The sequence below is a fragment of the Lissotriton vulgaris genome, chromosome 7, assembly GCF_964263255.1.
Source record: "Lissotriton vulgaris chromosome 7, aLisVul1.2, whole genome shotgun sequence".
Classification (NCBI taxonomy): domain Eukaryota; kingdom Metazoa; phylum Chordata; class Amphibia; order Caudata; family Salamandridae; genus Lissotriton; species Lissotriton vulgaris.
Genome location: NC_141695.1, coordinates 502,198,323 through 502,222,184, shown reverse-complemented (window position 1 = coordinate 502,222,184; position 23,862 = coordinate 502,198,323). Strand labels below are relative to the sequence as shown.

The following is a 23,862-nucleotide window of genomic DNA, read 5'->3' as shown; positions in this document are numbered from 1 at the left end:
ATATGTCGTCCAGTCGGATAAGAAGTGGGTGTTATATTCCATACAGGTGCCCAATATAGGCTCAGATAGCAACCCAACCTTTCACCTATATTTCCCCTGCCATCAAACTACATAACGGTTCTTGGTACTGACCTTTTACCTAGTTATGGTAATGCCTAAATGACATGGGGTTTTCTCTGAAAACTAGCCTCATTCGTTATGCATGAGGATTCTTGGAATCACAACAGGACACAGCAGGATGCCATCTCCTGTATAATAACTATGTATAAGGGTAATTCCTTCCATCATCCTAGTCCGACATGACACAGCAAGGTATATCCCCTGGGGGTACCACAATGGGTATATAAACACCATATCTCTTCTGAGTTGAGAGAGGAGAAAAGGACTTCCATGCTGACACACTGACGCAAGACGCTGCGGTTCCTGCACGCAGACACCCCAGCTCGCAGTGGTCTGACATCCCTTGCAGGGTGTCCACCTCGAAACCAAGATATGATCCCACAGTATCTCACTTTGGGTAATGAGGTTAACTTTATCCTACAGGGATTCTTGGCTTTTACACCTACATACATGCTAGGTACACTTAGGTATATCTAGTTAGGGTTGCATTGTAGGAGTACGCATTTTACTGTCATGTATTTTTATACTTGCCTGTATTCACGATTTTAGCTCTAGTGTGGAAATCTACCATCCTTTTACTCTGTTGGTACTTACAATCATTTATATCTGTTGCTGTTTTATGGTTGTTTCAGCACACCTATTTTACATTAGAATGATACTGGTTCAATAACAACTGCTTTTTGAAAAAAGTTCCCATTGTTTATTCTGTGTATCTCTCTTAGACAAAGTGAACACGAGTGACTGAGCGAAAAGTAGCATACTGTTTCCACAACCCATGATGGGACAGAGTTCTCATGTTCGATAGTTGCCAAGAACTATTCTCTCCTTGCTAAGAGGGGTTTCTAGTGGCACTGTGAGCCAGCTGGTATACAGGCTCTAACATACCCAGTGGGGGTGTCTAGAATCAGTCTGAACACCAATCCTACAGTGTATGTTGTCTAAACGTGCTGATCTATATAGGTTTATAGGAACTACACAACAAGCACTGTGCCTCAACATGTAGGTGAGTCCCATTAAAAAAAACCTGCGTCATTCCTTATGCCTGGTCTTAGCAGGCATAGGGATTTTGGCGCAGTAAAGGCATAGAGTGGAGCAGTGAAATGTGGTAAATTTCATTGCGTCAGTTCTACATGGCTTTTTGTGTGGGAACGCCAACCCTGTATACATTATACTTGAAGCAGGTATAATGTGGCACAGGGCTTTACAAGGTGATGCATCTCCATAGATGTGTCACATCCTAAATTGGCCGCAATGTGGCACATTCTTTATGACGCCACTGCGTCACAAAAAGTGACGCAATGGCATTGCAAACGTGTTGTGAGGGGCTTGTAAATCTACTCCTAGGTGTCCTGGCTTTAGTGAGAAATAGGGGTAGAGTAGTCATTTCTCCCTTGGTTCAATGTCTGGAGCCCCCTGTTCTCCCTTGGTTCAATGTCTGGAGTCCCCTGTTAGAATGGCTGAAAGCATTTGGGGGTACTAATGTGGAAGGTAGACGTTACAGCCCTCATAAGCTGTTTAAAGCAGAGCTGTGTTAGTAATTGCCATATATTTTGGGCAAAAGAGTTGCATCCAGTGACTGCTTTTGGCAAGTAACATTAACTTTGTTCCATTCATATCTATGGATTTCCTCATCCATTTTTTGTTGTTTGATAATACTTTAACTATGTTTATATATTTAAAATTGATTTGGTCCACTGCAACTATTGACTTTATCCATAGTTTGTTAAAAATTGTAAATTGATACTTGTATAGCGCACAACTCACCCGCAAGGGTCTCATGGCGCTTGTACGAACACCGCTGTGGAACCCATCCTTTTTCACAAAAAATGCCACCCCGCTTTCTTTGTTAGCTCTTAGTTATAAGCAACACATCAACCCTAGTTAGATATGTTAGGTATATTTATTTTTACCTTTTCTTTCAAATCTTTTTTTGACAAAATTTTTATATTGTATGTCAGAGAAAGAACACAACAGATATCACATATATGTACATCAACTTAAACACAACATTTACCAAAAGAAGAAAACATCATTACATCAAAATACATTCACTATACACAACATAGCATCTATATCTATTTCAGACTGTTCCAAAAGGCAAGTCACAATTTCTAGCCTCATTAGCCATCAGTGATTTGGAATATCAGGAACAGTAGTGGACAAAGCCACAGTTAAAAGGAGATATCACGACACATTAATTCTACGAGTCAGTAGTTATTGATATTTCTAAGTTTTTATCTCCTTTCTGCCGACGCGTTTCGAACTCCATACAGCAGTTATGGGTTCTCCTCAGGGCCTTGTCACTTCTATCTGCATGTGTGTAAGGAAAAAAGAACACTATTTCAGTGTCAATTCCCATAGCCTCATATTATCAATCCGCTTCTATTCTCCTACATTTAAAGTCCATGTTACCTTAATTGTAGCCGTAGTTATCCTATGTCTGGATCTGGGTCTTTTGAGCTGCAGTCTAAAGGACATTAAAAATTCCATTTAGAGCCAAACTCAATACTCGCCCTACGGTCACTTTTAGCAAAAACACTGCAGGACGTACCTTACGCTGTCTTTTAGGTCCGTGTATGGGCGTCTCCCTATGGCACGGTGATGCTTTTGACCTGGGGGGAGGGAAAGGCAGGGTTTTACTACTAGTGGGCTCATGTCATATCTCAACCGTGTTAGGTAGATTATTGTAACCTTCATACCTTGTTCGGTGCACCACGGGCTTCGGGAGCGACTCACTCCATGATCACTTATTTTGCACACGGTCCTCCGGACTCTCGTTAAGTGTACCACGTAATCACTCTCGTATTATCCTCCGGTATCATACACTGTTTAAAAGATAGACCGGAGTGCATTTTAGTTCCCCATTACAAGTATCAGTCTCTACGTGCACAACTCAAGACCTCTCAAGGCTCACCTTGCTCGGCACAACTTGCTTTCGCTAATCCTTCGTTCACTGTGGAGGGCGGCGGCCAGGTTGCCTAGTTACTTATGACGGTCTCATGACCATAGGATTTCTGGGATTTGTAGTTTTGAGCTGCGAGAGTGCGCGACTACCTGTAGAATGACCCTTACGTTTTCGGAACATCGATGTTCCACATGGCCTCACAATTGCTGTGCCCTTCAATCAAGGGGGACTACCAAACCCCCGTGGAGCCCCACACAATTCTTCCATTACAGTCTAGACACCTCAGAAAGAGTATTTAACCCGTTTTGTGTACTATTAAATTTCAGAATCAGGTATGCTTCTTTTCTAAGGAGTGTGTCTTCAATGTCAATCGGACCTTTGTTACCTGTTGGCACTATTGTGCATAGCACAGTCCATTTAAAGTCCATTTCACTGTGGTTTGAATCCAAAAAGTGTTGGACCATTGGAGCGCTCACAACCTTCTTTTTAATTCTCGACCTGTGCTGGGTGATGCGGCTGTTGACCTGTTGTGTCGTTTTTCCTATGTACATCTTCTGACAGGCACAGATGATTGCATAGACCACGTTTCGTGTCTTGCAATTCGAGAAGTTGGTGTTTTTGCATTTTACTCCCCTGTGTTCAAACTCAGACCCTTCAATCGTGGACTCACACGATATGCAATTTCCACACTTGCGGTGCCCTTCGATTGGTTTCAGGCCCCAAACCTGGTTGCATGTTTCTCGTATTCAGTCACCTCAGAGCAATTTCTTCGGATCCGAAGCAATTGCCCATAAGGCAGGTTATCCTTCAAGCTTCTGGGGTGTGCACTTTGATGGTGAAGGATCGTATTTTTATCCGTCTTTTTCAAATACCCATCCATGCAGTTTATTTCAAGGTCTAGAAATGTCATCTTCTCATTACTGGACTCCAATGAGAACTTGATCTCACGGTGCCTTCTATTGATCCACAAATGGAAGTCCACCAACTCCCTGTGGCTCCCCTTTCCACAGGAGCCACACGTCGTCGATGTATCTCAACCATTGTTTGATGTGTTTGCTGAAAGGATTGTTGGAGTAGATGAATCTGTTCTCATACTCCGCCATGTAAAGTATGGCCATCTCCGGCGCATACGGACAGCCCATGGCCGTACCTTTGATCTGCATGTAAAATCGGTCATTAAACCTGAAGTAGTTCTGAAAGAAGTCTATGTATTTCGAAAGTGACTCCAAACAAGACTCACACCCGGAGACGATTGGTCGTCCTGGGGGCTCCTTCGGGTTCTTGTGGATCTTGGGTAGAAAATATAAAATGGGCGTTCTTGAAAATTTCTTTATCAAGAACTCACTTTCTTTCTGCCCCACAAATCCATCCTCCACACCACTCTTTATTATTTCACAGATTTGTCCCTGAATGGCCCGGACTGGGTCCTCAGGAAGTTCTCTGTACCACTCAACATTGTTCACCTGTGTGGCCCCTTCCTTAAGGTATTTGTCTTTAGACCAGATGACCACTGCTCCGCCTTTATCCGCGGGTTTGATGACGACCGACGGGTCATCTTTCAGATTTTTGATGGCTATGCGTTGTGAGTCTTGTTTGGAGTCACTTTCGAAATACATAGACTTCTTTCTGAAGCCCTTTGTTGGTGGTGTAAAATCATATCTGAAGGACACCACTGACTTCCTGCAAAAAATTGAGGGAATGCAATTTGACCCAATGACGGAATTGATGGTGACAATGGACGTTACGTCCTTGTACACCCAAATTCCTCAAGATGAGGCACTAGAAGTGCTGGAACTATACCTCGAAAAGAGGGATAGGCCCCATCAAGTCCCCACCTCGTTTATACTGCAATTAGCTGAAATAACGCTAAAAAAGAACTACTTCAGGTTTAATGACCGATTTTACATGCAGATCAAAGGTACGGCCATGGGCTGTCCGTATGCGCCGGAGATGGCCATACTTTACATGGCGGAGTATGAGAACAGATTCATCTACTCCAACAATCCTTTCAGCAAACACATCAAACAATGGTTGAGATACATCGACGACGTGTGGCTCCTGTGGCAGGGGAGCCACACGGAGTTGGTGGACTTCCATTTGTGGATCAATAGAAGGCACCGTGACATCAAGTTCTCATTGGAGTCCAGTAATGAGAAGATGACATTTCTAGACCTTGAAATAAACTGCCAGGATGGGTATTTGAAGTCTTCCCGTTTTCGAAAAAAGACGGATAAAAATACGATCCTTCACCATCAAAGTGCACACCCCAGAAGCTTGAAGGATAACCTGCCTTATGGGCAATTGCTTCGGATCCGAAGAAATTGCTCTGAGGTGACTGACTACGAGAAACATGCAACCAGGTTTTGTGATGAGATGAAGAATCGAGGGTATCCGAAAAAACTGCTAAGTAATTCTAAGAAGAGGGCACACTACACCCCTCGGGAGTGCTTACTTGAGAGAAAGGTAAAACAAGACATGGACAGGTTGGTATGTGTGACAACTTTCGGACCAGACACACACAAAGTAAGACAACTGGTCCTTAGAAACTGGCACCTGCTAGAGGAACTTGAATGCTCATTTCCGCGACCGTTGTTCGCCTATAAGAAAAATAAGAGCATTGGCCAAAGTGTAATTAGAGCGGATGTACTAACTCCCAAGCCTAAAAGTGATTTACTCTCAAGATGGGGCCTGAAACCAATCGAAGGGCACCGCAAGTGTGGAAATTGCATATCGTGTGAGTCCACGATTGAAGGGTCTGAGTTTGAACACAGGGGAGTAAAATGCAAAAACACCAACTTCTCGAATTGCAAGACACGAAACGTGGTCTATGCAATCATCTGTGCCTGTCAGAAGATGTACATAGGAAAAACGACACAACAGGTCAACAGCCGCATCACCCAGCACAGGTCGAGAATTAAAAAGAAGGTGGTGAGCGCTCCAATGGTCCAACCTTTTTTGGATTCAAACCACAGTGAAATGGACTTTAAATGGACTGTGCTATGCACAATAGTGCCAACAGGTAACAAAGGTCCGATTGACATTGAAGACACACTCCTTAGAAAAGAAGCATACCTGATTCTGAAATTTAATAGTACACAAAACGGGTTAAATACTCTTTCTGAGGTATCTAGACTGTAATGGAAGAATTGTGTGGGGCTCCACGGGGGTTTGGTAGTCCCCCTTGATTGAAGGGCACAGCAATTGTGAGGCCATGTGGAACATCGATGTTCCGAAAACGTAAGGGTCATTCTACAGGTAGTTGCGCACTCTCGCAGCTCAAAACTACAAATCCCAGAAATCCTACGGTCATGAGACCGTCATAAGTAACCAGGCAACCTGGCCGCCGCCGTCCACAGTGAACGAAGGATTAGCGAAAGCAAGTTGTGCCGAGCAAGGTGAGCCTTGAGAGGTCTTGAGTTGTGCACGTAGAGACTGATACTTGTAATGGGGAACTAAAATGCACTCCGGTCTATCTTTTAAACAGTGTATGATACCGGAGGATAATACGAGAGTGATTACGTGGTACACTTAACGAGAGTCCGGAGGACCGTGTGCAAAATAAGTGATCATGGAGTGAGTCGCTCCCGAAGCCCGCGGTGCACCGAACAAGGTATGAAGGTTACAATAATCTACCTAACACGGTTGAGATATGACATGAGCCCACTAGGAGTAAAACCCTGCCTTTCCCTCCCCCCAGGTCAAAAGCATCACCGTGCCATAGGGAGACGCCCATACACGGACCTAAAAGACAGCGTAAGGTACGTCCTGCAGTGTTTTTGCAAAAAGTGACCGTAGGGCGAGTATTGAGTTTGGCTCTAAATGGAATTTTTAATGTCCTTTAGACTGCAGCTCAAAAGACCCAGAACCAGACATAGGATAACTACGGCTACAATTAAGGTAACATGGACTTTAAATGTAGGAGAATAGAAGCGGATTGATAATATGAGGCTATGGGAATTGACACTGAAATAGTGTTCTTTTTTCCTTACACACATGCAGATAGAAGTGACAAGGCCCTGAGGAGAACCCATAACTGCTGTATGGAGTTCGAAACGCGTCGGCAGAAAGGAGATAAAAACTTAGAAATATCAATAACTACTGACTCGTAGAATTAATGTGTCGTGATATCTCCTTTTAACTGTGACTTTGTCCACTACTGTTCCTGATATTCCAAATCACTGATGGCTAATGAGGCTAGAAATTGTGACTTGCCTTTTGGAACAGTCTGAAATAGATATAGATGCTATGTTGTGTATAGTGAATGTATTTTGATGTAATGATGTTTTCTTCTTTTGGTAAATGTTGTGTTTAAGTTGATGTGCATATATGTGATATCTGTTGTGTTCTTTCTCTGACATACAATCTAAAAATTTTGTCAAAAAAAGATTTGAAAGAAAAGGTAAAAATAAATATACCTAACATATCTAACTAGGGTTGATGTGTTGCTTATAACTAAGAGCTAACAAAGAAAGTGGGGTGGCATTTTTTGTGAAAAACGTATATATAAGGTCCAGCCTTTCCCACAACCTAAGGGCCTAACTCCTTTACACTAAAAAGTGGAACCCATCCTGGCTTTCCCTGTGAGGTATCCACTCCTGGGCACCCCAAGGTGGAGGCCAGGCATCCTTAGCGTTGTGGGGGCCGTTGCGGCGATTAAGCAAGCTATTGCCCAGAGTTGCAGAGTGGGACTCCATGATTGGAATAGGCACCGAGGCGAGTATTATCAGGTCCATGGAATTTGTGAGCCGAAGACCTGCCGAGGCAGGGAATTGAACCCTGGTCCCGGGCTAGACCTCTGCATCAGGGTCTGCCATGCTAATCATTGAGCCACACTTCTTGTCTGAACCTTTCCCTAACTAGTAATCCAGGATCTTGTAAAGGTTTTCCACTGCTCCCTAGCTATGTCATACCATAGACACACACCACATTCATAAGGTTTCACAGGGGAGACACAGCACTCCTAGGTTTACACTAGGTCTAGGGTTCACTGAAGTGTGCATACTATCAATGCATGCTGAGCTCACCATCTGTTCTCCAGTTCAGAGTCTTTTCAGCCTCCTTCAGCCTCACGTCAATGTCCTGTAGCTGCTCCTCCACCAAGGGGTACTCCACCTCCAGGACTGTCTTCATGATTTTGTTGTACCAGTTAGCAGTCAGTTCAAGATTAGCTACGTATTGCCGGAATGATTCCTTTGAGGCGTAAAACTCTTCTGCTTGTGCAGGAATTGTTTCTGTCTGCCTGTTTTCCAGATATTTTACTTCTCGTAGCACTGAAACCAACTTAAACAATTGAAAGTAAAGTTAGACCCTATTCCTCTTTTTTACAGAATTCATAAAAATATTTAGATAACATCCTTAGATATGTTTCTCTCATATGAAATATTTGACGAAGCACCGACAATATTACTGTAAACCCTGAATCACAGTACATCATTTACATCTGCTGCGAGTGAGAATAACTAATCATATGATAACAATATTTCAAGATTAAATAAGAAATCATAAATCAGACAGAAGGCATCTAGCTAGATCACTTGAGATGCTTAAAAACAACCTCATCTGTTGGCTCTCTTTTGGGAGCAGTTCACTATATGTCATCAGCACATTGTGCAGGTGTTCGCGCACCATAATAAGTGATTTGAGAGAGCTATTGAGTCGAATTGTTTATTCCTCTGTGATCCATTCTCTTGTGCCGAAAAATGTACGCAGCTGTTGCTTATATGTATGAATTAAGGCCCTCCCGTTGATGACTAGATGTGTGTTGAAACACAGAACTTTCATTCTATTAAAAAAGGTGAATCCTTAAATGCCTAAACATTAAAGTAGTTATGTCCTTGTGTTCCACAGCAGACCAAACCATGTTTCCTTCATCTTCAGGGTAACGACAAAATTGATAAGGGTCATTATATGTATCAGAATCTGCCTTCATGTTTCCCCAGTCCGGTGCCAAAACATAATAATAATAATATTAATAATAATAATAATAATAATAATAATAATAATAATTACATTCTCGGAAGTTATGTAGATACTTATGAGACAATGATCCACCTATTGATCTGTGTGGAAGTGTGTATAAAAAGCACATACATATTTTAATATCAGTGCAATCAGGATTCTATATATAAGTACTGGACCCCAGACCCCAACTCTGCAGTACACATATGAACCTGTGGAGAATTTGCCAGGAAAAAGGACTGCTGTGCTGCTGAAAGAACTGCCACTCTGCTAGACTGCTGCCCTGTTGGACTACTATCTTGCTGGACCGCAGCCTTGCTGGACTGCTGTCCTGATGCCTTCCTGACTGAGTCAGAAAGGATTTGGACCTGCACCTGAACCTGAGCCCAGGACTCCAAGGGCTAGTCTTCTGGCCTCCTGTTCAGAGCCACATGGACATAACATAGGCCCCCAACCACCTGTACCAGCCCCCTGATCCAGCTAGATCAGGTCCTAGATCATTGGTGTGGCCTTAGAGAGGCTGAATTTAAGTTTGTGCTGTCTCTTCGTGATAGCAAACAGGCCCGTTGGCATTAAAACCTTGTCACTCACACAGACCACCAACTTGAAGTTCTTTCAGCCCGACCCTTCACACTACAGCATTGACAGCTCACTTGGAGTGCCACTGCAAAGCACCAGCCCAACTATTCACAACAACAACAAGAGATTTGTGCTACAGTTGCACCTGTCTGCGACACCAGGCCTGCTCTTCATGCTACATTGTTGACCATCGGCCGTGCTTTCCTGCTCCTTCCGGCCATCTCCACCGTGAATGGGACTCTTTACACTAGACTAAGAAGGCAACTTTTCATCTGGACTAACCTGGTGCCTGGATCCGATCCTCATTCCATTATGGTTGGCCTGAACTTGTGACTTTCTCCCTCTCTCACACAACCAGATAGTTGCGAGTGGAGCTTTTGACTGTTTGGCACTATTTTCACTTACATTTTTAAAGTAGCATGCCTCTGGTTCTACTGATTGGATTTTTGTCATTTTGGTCTTGATTCATTTAAGTTTTGTACTATTGTTCTAATTTGATGTGGACATTTCTTGTGCTGTGTTTTCACCACTTCTCTCCTTGGACTCTTAGGTATCCCCCTTTTTCTGGGAAAACTGGAGTGAGAAAACTGTCTCTAGCTGGTAATTTTTTTGTGTGTTTCTAAAAGCTTCTTAGCTTCAATAATCTATAAATGTATTTTATTACTTGTGTTTGTGGATTGTTCATGCTGTCATTAGAAACGTTCAAAGCCTCTGAGGGGTGGTGGTACTGCATAGGTGGGTTAACGTGTGTGTAGAGTTATAGGGATCTATTCACAAATGCCTTTGGTAATTTTCCCCATAACATTTAAAATGGGAATATTCATATACAATTGGTATGAATAGAAAGGACTCTGCTTTCTTAGCACTTTTAGTAAATGGGAGTTTGACATGTTGTCGCCAAATCACACTGGTACGTAAAAAATCACTCCTATAGAACTACATCCTAAACTCAAATTATTTCGGGAATCGACCCCATTGAAAGTAGCAGCCATTAATATTTAAGATTAAACTCATCGCTTCACATTTTGTAGAAACAAATGTAGTTCAACTACTCTTAGTACCAGCACAATTTAAGTAGCTCCTGATTACATAGCAGGATCATGGTGATGGTCAAAAAGTAATTTGCAACATAACGAGAGACAAAGAGATATTAAGCCCTTGGGGTATCTTGGTGCTGAATAACAGATGTTTATTAATATCCAACTTAGTGGTACTCATTTATCAATCCTAGAAAGATGAACACCGCAGTGCATCCACCAGGATTTGAACCTATGACTACGAGGTCAAATGCAGATCCGTAGGCTGGATGAATCAACACACTGAACTAACAGATCGAGCATAGTAATAGAAAAATGAAATGTTTACATAGATTTTTTAATATGCTAAGCGACCAGGCTTCCTTTAGACTCAGAGAGAGTCTCTTCTCTTTCTTCTCTTTGCAACAGCAGCATGGCCCAAAAACAAATTGTGACCACCAAAATTAAGCCTGGCAGTAGAAAAAGAAATGACAATGGCTCTTACCTGGGCACATGCAGGTAGAGGGTTTGTTAGATATGCCAGCGGAGGGCCAAGTAGGTAGTTGACTGACAGTCAACAAAGTAGGAGTACAATTCAGGGTTTAATAAGAGAGCATTGCAATGGGAATGCTTGTGCTATGACTCCAAGGAGTAGGGGTGAGAGGGGAAAGAGATGATCATCACCTGCTGAATGCTCAGCTAGAAACTGTCACATCTCGGCTAAGGCACAACTGGGCTCCTTCATTGGGAGCTTCAGGAAATGTAATAGCACCGCACAATCAAATGTTTTAATCACTGTTGACATTTTTTGTAAATTTTAGGTCGGAAGATGGCCATTTGTAAGTTATTCCTGCGAACACTAAATGGTGTCTGATCCCATGCCATGCATCAGTGGGATTTCTGACACAACATTGTTTTATAGGTGAACCTCTTAATCCATGCTTGAGGATAGAAAATAACCAGCTATTCCTTAGTCTTTCATGTGTTGATACAAAGGTTTGTAAAGGGTCGGAATGATAAGCAGTGGCACATGGTTTTAAGCTTTCTAGATTGTCTGGAGCTGCAATGGGTCAACAGCACAGAGGGTATCGGAAGGGAGGGGGGAGTAGAGCAGCTCCAGGCTCCAGATTTGCAGAAACATTCTCACCCACAAACAGATTTGTTCCATCAGAGCGGAAAATATGTGGAGAGAAAAGGGCGCAAGTGTCTATCATTAAAAGGCCAGAAAGAAAAGCAAGGTGAGGGGGAGTTCAGGAGCCAATGAGACACTCCAAAGACTAATCATTCATATGAAAATATTTGCAAATACTCATTTATTTGATTTGTTTAACAAGCACTGGCAAAGCCAATATGTCTGATGTGTTTTACACATACATTTTTGGTTGTGTAATATGTCTCCAATAAATACTTTTCAACTGGTTTTCTGAGGGAAGCACCGAACTTTAGTTGACATGCTTTAAGCTACACCCTTAATTATAAAGGTCCTGCCTCTCGGAAGGGATTTCTAGATAAGCTTCTTTGGCCACACCTCTTAGAGACCACCCACCCTTTTCATCTTGCTTCAAGCTCACTTATAGATCTGTACTCATGACCAATTTACCTACAGGTGATCACTGTCCTCTAATTCTCTGAAGGTGATTCCTACAAGAATAACACTTACAAGTGGAAAGCAATTACACAATTAAGCACTTTCTTGAGCATTTATGAGTGGATCAATCACGAAATGGCAGATATCATTTTCATAAATGACTCTGAAAAGCCTGTAACCAACAATCTATGCAACCAACAGAAGAAAAAAGGAAACAAGAAAATACAACATGTAAACACTAACCCTTAGACTCTAATGTCACACATTGGAATAGCCGTAGGAAAACGTACACATGTAATCAGTGTGGATCTGAGCAGGGATGCGCATCTGATAATGCTGCTTAAGATAATGGGCTTGGGCGTTTCTATAACAATGCAACATGCTGCTGGTAGAAACATTTACAGGAATCAGTAAAGTAATATCCGCTGTGCGTAAAGTGCAAATACAGAGGTATGGGTCAAGTGAGCGGTCTCTCTGTCAGGATAGAAAGGTTAGTGGCTGACATTTCCCGAGCGATGCATAAAGAACAGGCTAACACAGCAATTAGAGGCCCTTCACAGCAGCATTAGCTCTCCATTTTACCTGGGGATTAAAATTGACTGTGATGAGTTTGGTGTCCTCGTCTCTTTTGATGAGTGGTTGACAGAGATTGTACTGTGATTTCTCCGACACGGTTTGGGACCACTCTTCGTACCGCTTCTCTTTATACCTGTAATTTGAAGACAAGATAACTCATCTGCATGTTAATCATAAGGTGATTGTAAAACAGATGTAGCCTCTTTCAAGCCAGCATCCCTTTTCTGATTTAAATGCAAATAACAGCGCAGCGTTTCTTTCTTTGGCATGCCAGGCATATATATCACTCCATCAGTCACCAGAGGGCATACTTCGAATTGAAAGCAAATTGGCACAAGTATAATCTTAAATGGCATCCTGTGGAATCATTATTTATTAATTACCAATTAAAAAATGCAACAATAATCAAAAAAGTCTGTAAATGTTAAAGTCTCACTGAACATCAGAGGCTTTTTGGTGGCTTGTTTGTGAATGCCAATGAATGGTAAAGGCAATAAACCTGTCTTTCTACGACATTCATTAAAATAAATAGGAAATTCCAGCAGACAAAGCACTTATAGATTACTGTTTAAGACAAGCTTGCCATCAACAAGCCCATTTTATGTAGAGATCAGCTCAGTAAACTCTCCTCTAAACACCTCCGTTTAGAAAATCCAGAAGGCGTACTGTGAAGAGGTGCACAAAGAAATAGACTCAGAGAAAGTGGACCCTCCCCGAGAGGAGGTGCCTGGAGGAAAGAGTGGCTTCCGTGGTCCGTACTAAGGCAATGATAAAGAGGGGACTGAATTGTTCCCACCTCTACACTAACCTCTGTTAGTGCAGGGATTTAAATTCAAAGTTATGACCAGGTTGCCTAGCAGTTACAAGGTGTGTTAAAAGTCCACACCAGTTGTTAAAGTTTAGCTGATTAAAAATTTACGGAAAAGGAGAGTGGATAGAGGGGGAAAGGGAAGGTGCGCTGCCACTCAGAAGAGAAGCGGGTAAGGAGAAGAAAACAGAATGGTGATAAGAGGGGAAAGAAGGTGAAAAAGTGAAGAGTATGGGGAGTGTTGTGAGGAGAAAGGACAGACAAGAGAAAGGCAGAGGGAAAAAAGTGAGAGAAAGGGAGGAAATGTGATGGAGGAGGAATGGATGAAGAAAGGCAAGAATCAACATAGGCCAAATTAAGAAAACGAAGGCTGGTGGGAGCGGAGGAAGAGGGGGGTGGAAAATTAAAAATAGAAAATGCGAGTGAGAGAAGAAGGGAGAAACATTTGTAGTAGAGAGGAGGAGAATAGAGGGTCAAAGAAGGAGATTGTTACATGGAGAAAAGCTATGACTGGGTGATGGGTGCAGAAGAAAGAAACCAGCAAACACAATTTAAGTAAGAAAGGGGTAAAGAAGAAGGTAAATGGGAAAAAGGTGAATTAGAGAGGGCAGACATATGGTGACAGAGTTGGGTGGAAGAAATGGGAGTAGTGCAAAGGGAGTGAATGTAAACGAGGAAGGAGAGAGGAGGGGAGGAAAGGGAAATAGATGATAGGTGAGTGAAATTAACATTTTCAAATATGGGAGTGCTATGGAATGAGGTGTAGAGAACAAAACGTGAAAGATAAAGAAGGAATGAGGTTCTGCATGACTACACCAAAAAAAATGTTTAGCCTCCTAGAGCCTTCCTTGGCTACAGCTTCCAGCCTTGCCTATTGGAGAATCTTGTGAACCCTAAAAGGGAATATGTCTAAGGGTGAAATCTTGAAATGGGGAGAGGCTGCACATCTATCCCTGCAGAGAAGTAACCTAGGTAGCTATTGAATTCAGCTTTGTACACTTTAGAGCATTTAGTACCAAAACCAACGGCTTCAGCAGAAGCTCAACAACAACATTCCAGACTTTGAGGGACCCTCACTGGCTTCAGCCTTGGACTTGGCCCTACTGTAAGACTTTGACTAGAAAAAAAGACGGAAGATAGAAACTATAACTCTATTGAACCACTTCATGTAGCCAACATCTGCCCCATTGCGGTTCGCCTGATATCTCATTTAGGACCCAATCAACCATCAGTTGCCATTTTTTAAATTGTGCTTTATTTTTTCAATGTGCTTTTTTCCTTGAAATATTTCAATCTCACATCTCCATTTCCCCTTATCGGATTTTATTTGTTTCCGTGTACTTTTGTTCTATTCTTTTTTTCAAAATTTGGTAATGAATTCTATTGAGTTGTTTTCTTGACTTTAGATTTGTTGATACTTCTTCAATTTAACACACATTTTTCTGGGGTGTGCCTGCTGACTGTGCCATAGCTATCACAGATACGGCACAGATTTGCTAAGAACTGTGTTTTGACAAAATCACATTGAGTTTATTAAGTTTTCAAGATTTCCCCTTTCCCAGCTAAATAACCCAATTTTAGACAAATGGTAAACAGCTATTTAAGCTGGCATGAGTCACCAATGTCCATTGTTTTATAACCTTAATGTAACACCCACCCATATTAGAAATTATCCTTTTTTTTCCAAAACAAGAGAAAAGTAGTAAGTTTAGCTATAAAAATGGTTTCTACAAAGAACTCCTAGACATTTTCCAAGCACTTTTCAGACCCCTGAATAACATTGCTTACCCATCCTAAAATGTCCATGATGAACAACTGTTCTTTAGAGACACTGAAAATCTACAGTAGGAACTCTCCTGTTACAGGACAGGCCAATACCATACTGCTCAGCAGGTGCTTACATTTTTTTCTGAATTTCTCTTCTACCATCATTCCAGGGGTGGTATTTACACAGCAGCAGGGAAAGGAGAAGGTATGAACAAGCAGCAGTTATTATGATCCCCTCAGCTATTAAGTAGGGGACACACAATCCACTGCCATCTTACTGTCCTGTGCATGTTATATGGAATATACGCTGCGAAGAATGTCATGGTGCACAAAGTAAAACTATGCCAGACATAGGCAAATTTGTACTTCTGTCTGATGTGTAAAGTTCCCTAAATGTACTTCACTGCAATTATAATGAAAATCTTGCTACCCTTGAAATAATAATGTAAACTATCAATTGACCGTCTGAAGTCGAAGTTGGCTCCGCATGACACAATTGGCTGAGGAAATGGGAGCTGGACTGAGTTGCTTCTGTCTGGAGAGGGTAGATGTATACGGGAGCCAAGGACCAGTACTACTCCAAAGAGCACACACGTACCTGTGGAGTATGCTCCAATGTTGTGGGATTTCTCTGCTAGCATTACGTTTTTATGTGTCTAAGCTAAACAAGCATGGTAAAAGCATGTGACCTATAATTGCAAAATACAGTCACATGCAGTTCTGCATGAGCTCTGGGAGATGCAAACAGGCACTTCTTGGCCAACAGCCCAATCGATCTTCAAGGATGGATGCCTAAGAATTGACTTGGTATGAAATGACCATGAGACAACTGAAGTACTGTGCTTTGGTCTTGAAGCAGTCATGAGGTCACTCCCAATGTAGAATTGCATCTTAAATCAGAAATATCAATGCCCAGCACTTCTGCTCTTTTATGGTTCTCCACTACACTTACTTGCAACCTTACAGTTTATACACTACTAGCCAAGCCATATGTTTGCAGTGTTCACGATGTGCACCACGAAGACACAATTAATGGTTCATGGAGCAATACATATAAACTACAATTTTGAATTTCTGAATATATATATATATATATAAATATATATGACAAAACAAACTCACAACTGCTTTGGGCGCAGTTCAGGCGAGCGCAGACCTCCAACAATCTCCCAAGTCAAATCACCATAGACGAGCCAGAAACCAACGATGTCTTAGTTGAAGCAGTGCATTTTTAATAGGCAGTGAATAGTGCAGAGCAAGTGCCCTCCATGACGCGTTTCGCCCCGCGGACGGGGCTTGGTCATATATATATATATATATATATATATATATATATATATATATATATATATATATATATATATATATATATATATATCAAGCATGATCTCTCTACTCGAGAGAGTGATGAGCTGCACACATTTAGGTAAAAAGGAATCGCTTTTATTAAAGTTGCAGCGCTGGCAGTTTCCTCTTTCCCTGATGCATTTCGGTCAGACACTGACCTTTTTCAAAGGGGGAAAGCCACGGCATCGCAGAGTTTAAACAGCACACTAGCCAAAGTTGCTCTTATCAGGATGAACGCCCTCTGGTGGTCGCCGCTATAGGCTGGCTGTCTCTCCAAGCATGCTGGTTATCGTAGTGTGCTGTAGTCCTGGGTAGTTGTTTCCCATCTGTGGGTGATGCTAATGTTCAATGCTGCTTTCCTTTTTACCTGAAATCCCCATGCAGTCCACTTTTAAGCTGCTGGGGTCCATCCAAAGTCTAGTCAATGATGGCTGCCTGCTGCCCTATATGTCTTCACAAGCCACACAGAGAGGTCCAAAGTCGGGCAGCTTCGGCGCACATTTCTTGGCAGTGCGTTGCTCGAGGCAGGACCAAGCCTCATAACATCAAGCAGGATCTCTCTACTCGAGAGAGTGATGAGCCGCACACATTTAGGTAAAAAGGAATCGCTTTTATTATAGTTGCAGCTCTGGCAGTTTCCTCTTTACCTGATGCATTTCGGTCAGACACTGACCTTTTTCAAAGGGGGAAAGCCACGGCATCGCAGAGTTATGGGCTCCTGGGCAGCTCCCTTATTTTAGTTTTTTAGATTTTTGCCATGTTTTGAAATATATATCATTATATATAAATATATATATTCAGAATTTCATAATTGTGTGTGTGTATATATATATATATATATATATATATATATATATATATATATATATATATATATATATATATATATATATATATATATATATATATATATATATATAATGCAAAACATGGCAAAAATCTAAAAAACTAAAATAAGGGAGCTGCCCAGGAGCCCATGGATATCACCCCTAGCTGTGATACCCCTTTTCCTTAAGCTATGCATATGTGATCAGACAAATACTAACACTCACAGTAGAAGGGGCCAATGGATGAAGTGGGCTGACTCATCTCCCCATGCTATATGCTGAGGTAGGTGGTTGCAAAAATATGAATAAAAGGTTAACAGGTTAACACACTAATGGATGAAGGGGGCTAGCCAAAATCCCATGAAAGCCTGTATACTTGTATGTATTTTATTATGAATTGTTTAGAAAATAGGAGTCTGGCAATACAACAAAAGCTGTACCTAAGCCAGACCTAAAAAAGGCAACACTTTTACAGACAGCAACAATACCAAGCTTACCTTTCTAGAAGTTCGATCATTTCCTCATACTTTTGCACCATACGCTTCCCTTCAACTGATGACATGCACCTTTGACAGAAGAGTAAAATAAATAATGTCAGAATTTCAAATGAGTCAAATGTATAGTTGGAATTTAGGAACGGGGCTACATGAGATTATATCTCTTGGAATTGGGCAAAAATACCACAAGAGCATATAAAACTGATATAGGAGTAATATTGTGTCTAATAAAAGGTAGAAAAGAAGCTGGTGGAAGTAGGGGTGGGGGGGTGCTGCAGCACCCCCAAAAAAACTTTAGGAGATTTCAGCAAGAGATTGGGTTATAATGAGGCTCTTTGCATTATTTTCTAATGTAGATTTTTGTCCGCTTAGATTTGGTCAAAGATTAATGTTTGAGTGAATCACAGATACATTGTGACTGCTTTTATGAAGCATATCGCTTTTTAATTGTGTTCAGTTAAAACGTTTGGGTAATTTTCAATTTGGATTTCGGTGCTACTTGCTGGATTTCGGGAGATGCTGAAAAATTTACAAAGGTATTTTAAACCTTTAAACTTCACAGTTGCAGAAAGCATTTGATAGTAGCAACCTTTCTAAATTTGTAATGTTTTAACCATATAACCAACACTTAAAGTACAAATGAGGCACTTGGTCCTTGATACTGGAATAGGACAGGAACAAATATTTTGGGTTGAGTGAATCAGCAAACATAAGAAATTAGTTGTATTTCTTCTGATGAGAACAAGACTGAGGGGCACATGCATCAACCTATTTAGGAAGTGCGAACGGTGCGAATCGGTAAATTCGGCCGTTTGCGCTTCCTAAATACGTTTTTGGGATGCATGAAACAATTTTTCAAAATTCGCATTTTTTTGCATTTCCTAAAAAATGCGAATGCATTTAAGGAATCGCATTTGTGCGATTCCTTAAATGCAATGCATCCATTTTTTGAAAAATGCGAATTTTGAAATAGGAAGTGCAAATTAACACGAGGTTGACCCTCGTGTTAATTTGCGAAATTCTTTAAAAAAGCACAAAAATTCATTTTGGAAAGTGTCATGTTACAGACACACATGTCCTTAGGACATGTGTGTGTGAAACATGCACTTTAAAATACATTTCAGCGGTGCAGGCGGGGTCCTTTGGACCCCCCTCTGCACCCTTGCAATGCATCAACAAATTGCGAATTCCCAAAAATAGAAATGCAAAACGGCATTGATTCCTATGGGCCTCTAGGCCCATAGGAATCAATGTAATGCCATTCCTTAATTGCGATTCGCAATTAAGGAATTGCAAATTCCGAAAATTAAGAAATCCTAAAAAAATGTGGATTTCTTGATGCATAGGATTTTGCAATTCCTAAATTGCATTTCCTTAATTTTCTCAATTTAGGAAATGCAAATTCCTACAATGATGCATGTGCCCCTGAGTCCTCTCCACGATGTTGTTGGTTTTTTAACATCTCCTTTTTTAGTTGATACAAAAACAGTGCATATTTTAAGATACAACAGATAGGTCTATTGGTATTTTATGATATGCTACCAGATATGCATCTGTGTTATTCATGTTTGCTTTAAGGCATTTTGGCCCTTCACACAGCAGCATCAACCGGTGCAACTAGTAAGCTTCTATGCTTTTAATAAAAATCAGCTTCTGATTGACTAACAACATTTGTATACCATACACTACCAAAAATGTATCGGCTACTGATAAGGAGCTCTGACTCGGTTTATCTGTTGTCAAGAGCAAAGCGATTAATTACTTTAGTTATTATCTAAAAGAGAAGTGTTTGTGACTAGAAAATACATGCAACAACTCTGAGAGACATGGGATTTTAGAGATTCCTGGCATTCCCAAGACCAGAACTAATAGTGAATCTGGGTATTAATAAGTCTAAAGCTGTAGTATTTTTATTATTTTACTGAAAAGAACAAAAGTACATGGTACCTGTAGACAATGTCAATTGTATCTAAGCTTATGCAAAAAAAAAAAATAAGCACCTAAAAAAACCTTTATTAAATCATTTGAAAACAAGCAGGTAATAATTAAATACCATACATGGTAACAAAGACGGTCTGTTGATATTCATGTTGCGACAACATAATAATATTTTATACATTTAATTGGTTAGTTACAATAACGTTGCACTTTTACCCTACAATATTCTGAGGCCAAATGATGTTAACTAGTAACAGGCACACATGCTGTGGGACCAATACAGTGCGAGGCACTGTCCCATTATTGAGGATTTTGTTACAAAGTTGACTAAATAAACATAAGTGAACACATGTAGCTATTTCTCTCCTGAACTTCCAGACTATACTTTGTGCTATACGTTGTTGGAGTTAACTATTGCATAATACGTTTTAACACTTTATTACTTTTATGGCGTATTTGCTATGCAATATAATGTTTAAATACAAATTAATATCAAATACATAAATATTAATAGAAATAATACGTTTTAAAAAAAAGATATTAACATCCAAACGGTCTTTTTTCTTAGCATAGTATTTGCTTTGTGTCATTTTCAATTTTTGGAACAGTTGTGACCGCAGTATATCCGATGGTGTTTTAACCACAGCACGGTATTTTGATGCCCGTTATTTAACTTGTCAGTCCATTTGTGATAAACATTTCTCAAGCTGTTACATTACGTTATGAAGTTTATGTTGTTACTTAACGAATTTCCAACCCTGGAAAAATTGAGCTTTAGATGGAAGACGCCTTCTGACATAATTTTATTTACCCGAGAATCAAAAGCTAATGCCTTCCCTAAATAAACCCCCAGATTTGTAACCACTAATTGAGGCATTTGAGGGGCTCCTAAGTCCCTGGGTTGCCAATATTCTGACCAGATAGATTTATCCTGGCCAAAGACTAAAGTTACGTTTCAAAGCATCCTTATGCATCCCCTGAGATGAGAAACCCACCACACACCGCCGCACCCAAGAGCTGCCGCGCCGCTGCTGGGGCAAGGTCACGAGGACCAACTGACAACCACCCTCGCCCTGAGACCACCCGCCGACCCCTTCGACCCCGACACCGCTGCGACCAACCTCAAACAGTGGATCAATGACTGCGCCAACACACTCGCCCCTCTCAAGACCTGCACAACCAACCACACCAACAGGAATGCCACGTGGTTCACCGAAGACCTCCGGACATCCAAGCGCACCTGCCGGAAGCTGGAGAAGAAATGGCTCCGCGACCGAACACCAGACAGCCACACAGCCCACAAGAACGCCAGCCGCAGACACCACCAACTCATCAGGACCACCAAGAGGAACGCCTTCAAGGACCGCCTAGACAACAACGCACACAACACCAAAGAGCTCTTCAGCATCGTGAAAGAACTCTCCAACCCCAGCTCCAACGTCAACAACATTCCACCATCACAGGACCTGTGCGACTCCCTGGCCAACTTCTTTCACCGCAAGATCATCGAAATCCACAACAGCTTCACTCTGACACCCCCGCACCCACCACCGAGACCACCACCCCCGCGACTCCACCCACACCAGCCTCCGCCTGACCGCTTGTTCCACCGTCAGCAATGAAGACACCATCAAGACCATGAACTCCATTCACTCCAGGTCCCTTTCCGACCCCTGCCCCCACCACGTCTTCAACAAAGCCAGCACAACCATCACACCCCACCTCCGGAAAGCAATCAACATCTTCTTCGAAATAGCAACCTTCCCAGAAAGTTGGAAACACGCAGAGATCAACGCCCTTCTGAAGAAACCCAAGGCAGACCCCAAGGACCTCAAGAACCCATCTCCCTGCTCCCGTTCCCAGCAAAAGTGACAGAGAAGATTGTCAACAAACAGCTAATCCGCTACCTCGAAGAAAACAACATCCTGGACCCTCCCCAATCTGGTTTTCGCAGCAACCACAGCACCGAGACCGCCCTCATCACTGCCACCAACATCAGGATCCTGATGGCTAAAGAGAAACAGCCGCCCTCATCCTCCTGACCCTGTCAACTGCCTTTGACACGGTCTGCCACCGCACCCTATCAACACGCCTCCACAACGCCGGAATCCAAGAGAAGGCCCTGGCCTGGACCACACCCTTCCTCTCCGGCAGAACCCAGTGCGTCCGCCTCCCCCCTTCCGCTCAAAAACCACCGAGATCATCTGCGGCGTCCCTCAGGGATCCTCCCTCAGCCCGACGCTGTTCAATATCTACATGGCACCTCTCGCCCACATCGCACGACAACATAGCCTCAACATCATCTCCTACGCCGACAACACCCAGCTGATCATCTCCCTCACTAAAGGAGGAGACTGGATGAAGGACAGCAGGCTGAAGCAGTATTCAGACAAGACGGAGGTCCTCATCCTCGGACCCACCCCATCAGCCTGGGACGACTCCTGGTGGCCCACATCACTAGGCACCGCCCCGAACCCACCAACCACGCATGCAACCTGGGGGTCATCCTCGACTCCGCCCTCTCTATGACCAAGCAAGTCAACGCCGTCTCCGCGTCCTGCTTCAAGACCCTCCGAATGCTCCGCAGAATCTTCAAATGGATCCCCTCCGACACAAGAAAACCGTCACCCAGGCCCTCGTCACCAGCAGACTCGACTACGGTAACGCCCTCTACTCAGGAACAACATCTAAGCTCCTAAGATGACTACAACGAATCCAGAACGCCTCAGCACGACTGATCCTCGACATCCACCGACGCAGCCACATCACACCCCATCTGAGAAGTCTACACTGGCTCCGGGTCAACAAGAGGATCACCTTCAAACTCCTCATCCACGCACAAAGCGCTGCACAACACTGGACCTGCATACCTCAACGACCGACTCAGCTTCCGCAACCCCACCCGCAGCCTCCGCTCTGCCAGCCTCGCCCTTGCCTCAGTTCCTTGTATCCAGAAAACCACCGCCGGCGGCAGATCCTTCTCCTACCTTGCCGCCAAGACCTGGAATGCTTTACTGACGGCCCATGCAGTGAGCTGTGGCTCACTGTTTCAGGCTGAACAAGCATCGCTCTTAAACAAATATATGTCTGTAGTGCATCCATGATTCTACCTGGGCACAGCATGTAGGTGAAGGACATATACGTGCTTTTTTAGCTCTAAAGGGCTACTACATTAGGTTAGTTTGCATACTACGAAGTCCCTCTCACACAATTTTTTTAAATCTCTTTTTAGTATGTTATGTTATGTTATGTTATGTTACGAGCATTTATTATGCGCACAGCTGCTCCAGCAAAGGATCGTCCCGGCGCCTGACAAGGAAGCAACATAACACAACTTGAAAGAGTGGACTGATAAAAAGGAGAAGACTAAGGGAACAGGAAAGTTTTAACAGCCCTACGGAATAAAAACAGATCAGCAAGGGTACGTATTTCGAGTGGTAGAGCATTCCACAGGACAGCCGCACGTACACGAAAAGAACGTCCCCCAGCCCGACTACGCTTGAACAGTGGAACTACTGCTAGTTCGAGGTCCGATGAGCGTAGTGAACGACCAGGGATGTAGGGAGACAACAGGTTCTGGAGAATCAGGGCAGGGGAACCTTTAAGGATCTTGTGGGACATACAAAGCACTTTGAACTGGATCCTCTGCCTAATCGGTAGCCAGTGAAGAGAGCGCAAGGTGTTAGAGACAGAGCAGAACCTGGGTAAGCCTACAACTGCTCTGGCGGCTGCATTTTGTACGCGATGAAGACGAGTGAGTTCGGCCTGATTTATCCCTATCAAAAGGGAGCTGGCATAATCAAGCCGAGACATCACCGTCGCCTGTACCACGAGCTGTCTAGTCGAGGCGTCAAAGAATTTAAGTACAGGTCTCATGCTGCGCAGGATGCCAAAGCAGCAGGCCGCAGTGCGTTTGTTGTGGCAGACAAAGCTAAG

At 42.6% G+C, this 23,862-nt stretch overlaps 1 protein-coding gene across 1 annotated transcript in view; it reads right to left on the bottom strand.

Annotated features, from left to right (window-relative positions):
* The window catches only part of DNAH9 (dynein axonemal heavy chain 9), a 1,435,662-nt gene that overhangs the window by 1,139,649 nt on the left and 272,151 nt on the right, over positions 1 to 23,862 (bottom strand). The window contains exons 11-13 of the mRNA XM_086930591.1: positions 17,989 to 18,057; positions 12,749 to 12,875; positions 8,050 to 8,305 (exon numbers count right to left, since the gene is read on the bottom strand). Coding sequence (XP_086786717.1) covers positions 8,050 to 8,305; positions 12,749 to 12,875; positions 17,989 to 18,057 — 452 coding nt within the window. The remainder of the gene's footprint in view (positions 1 to 8,049; positions 8,306 to 12,748; positions 12,876 to 17,988; positions 18,058 to 23,862) is intronic.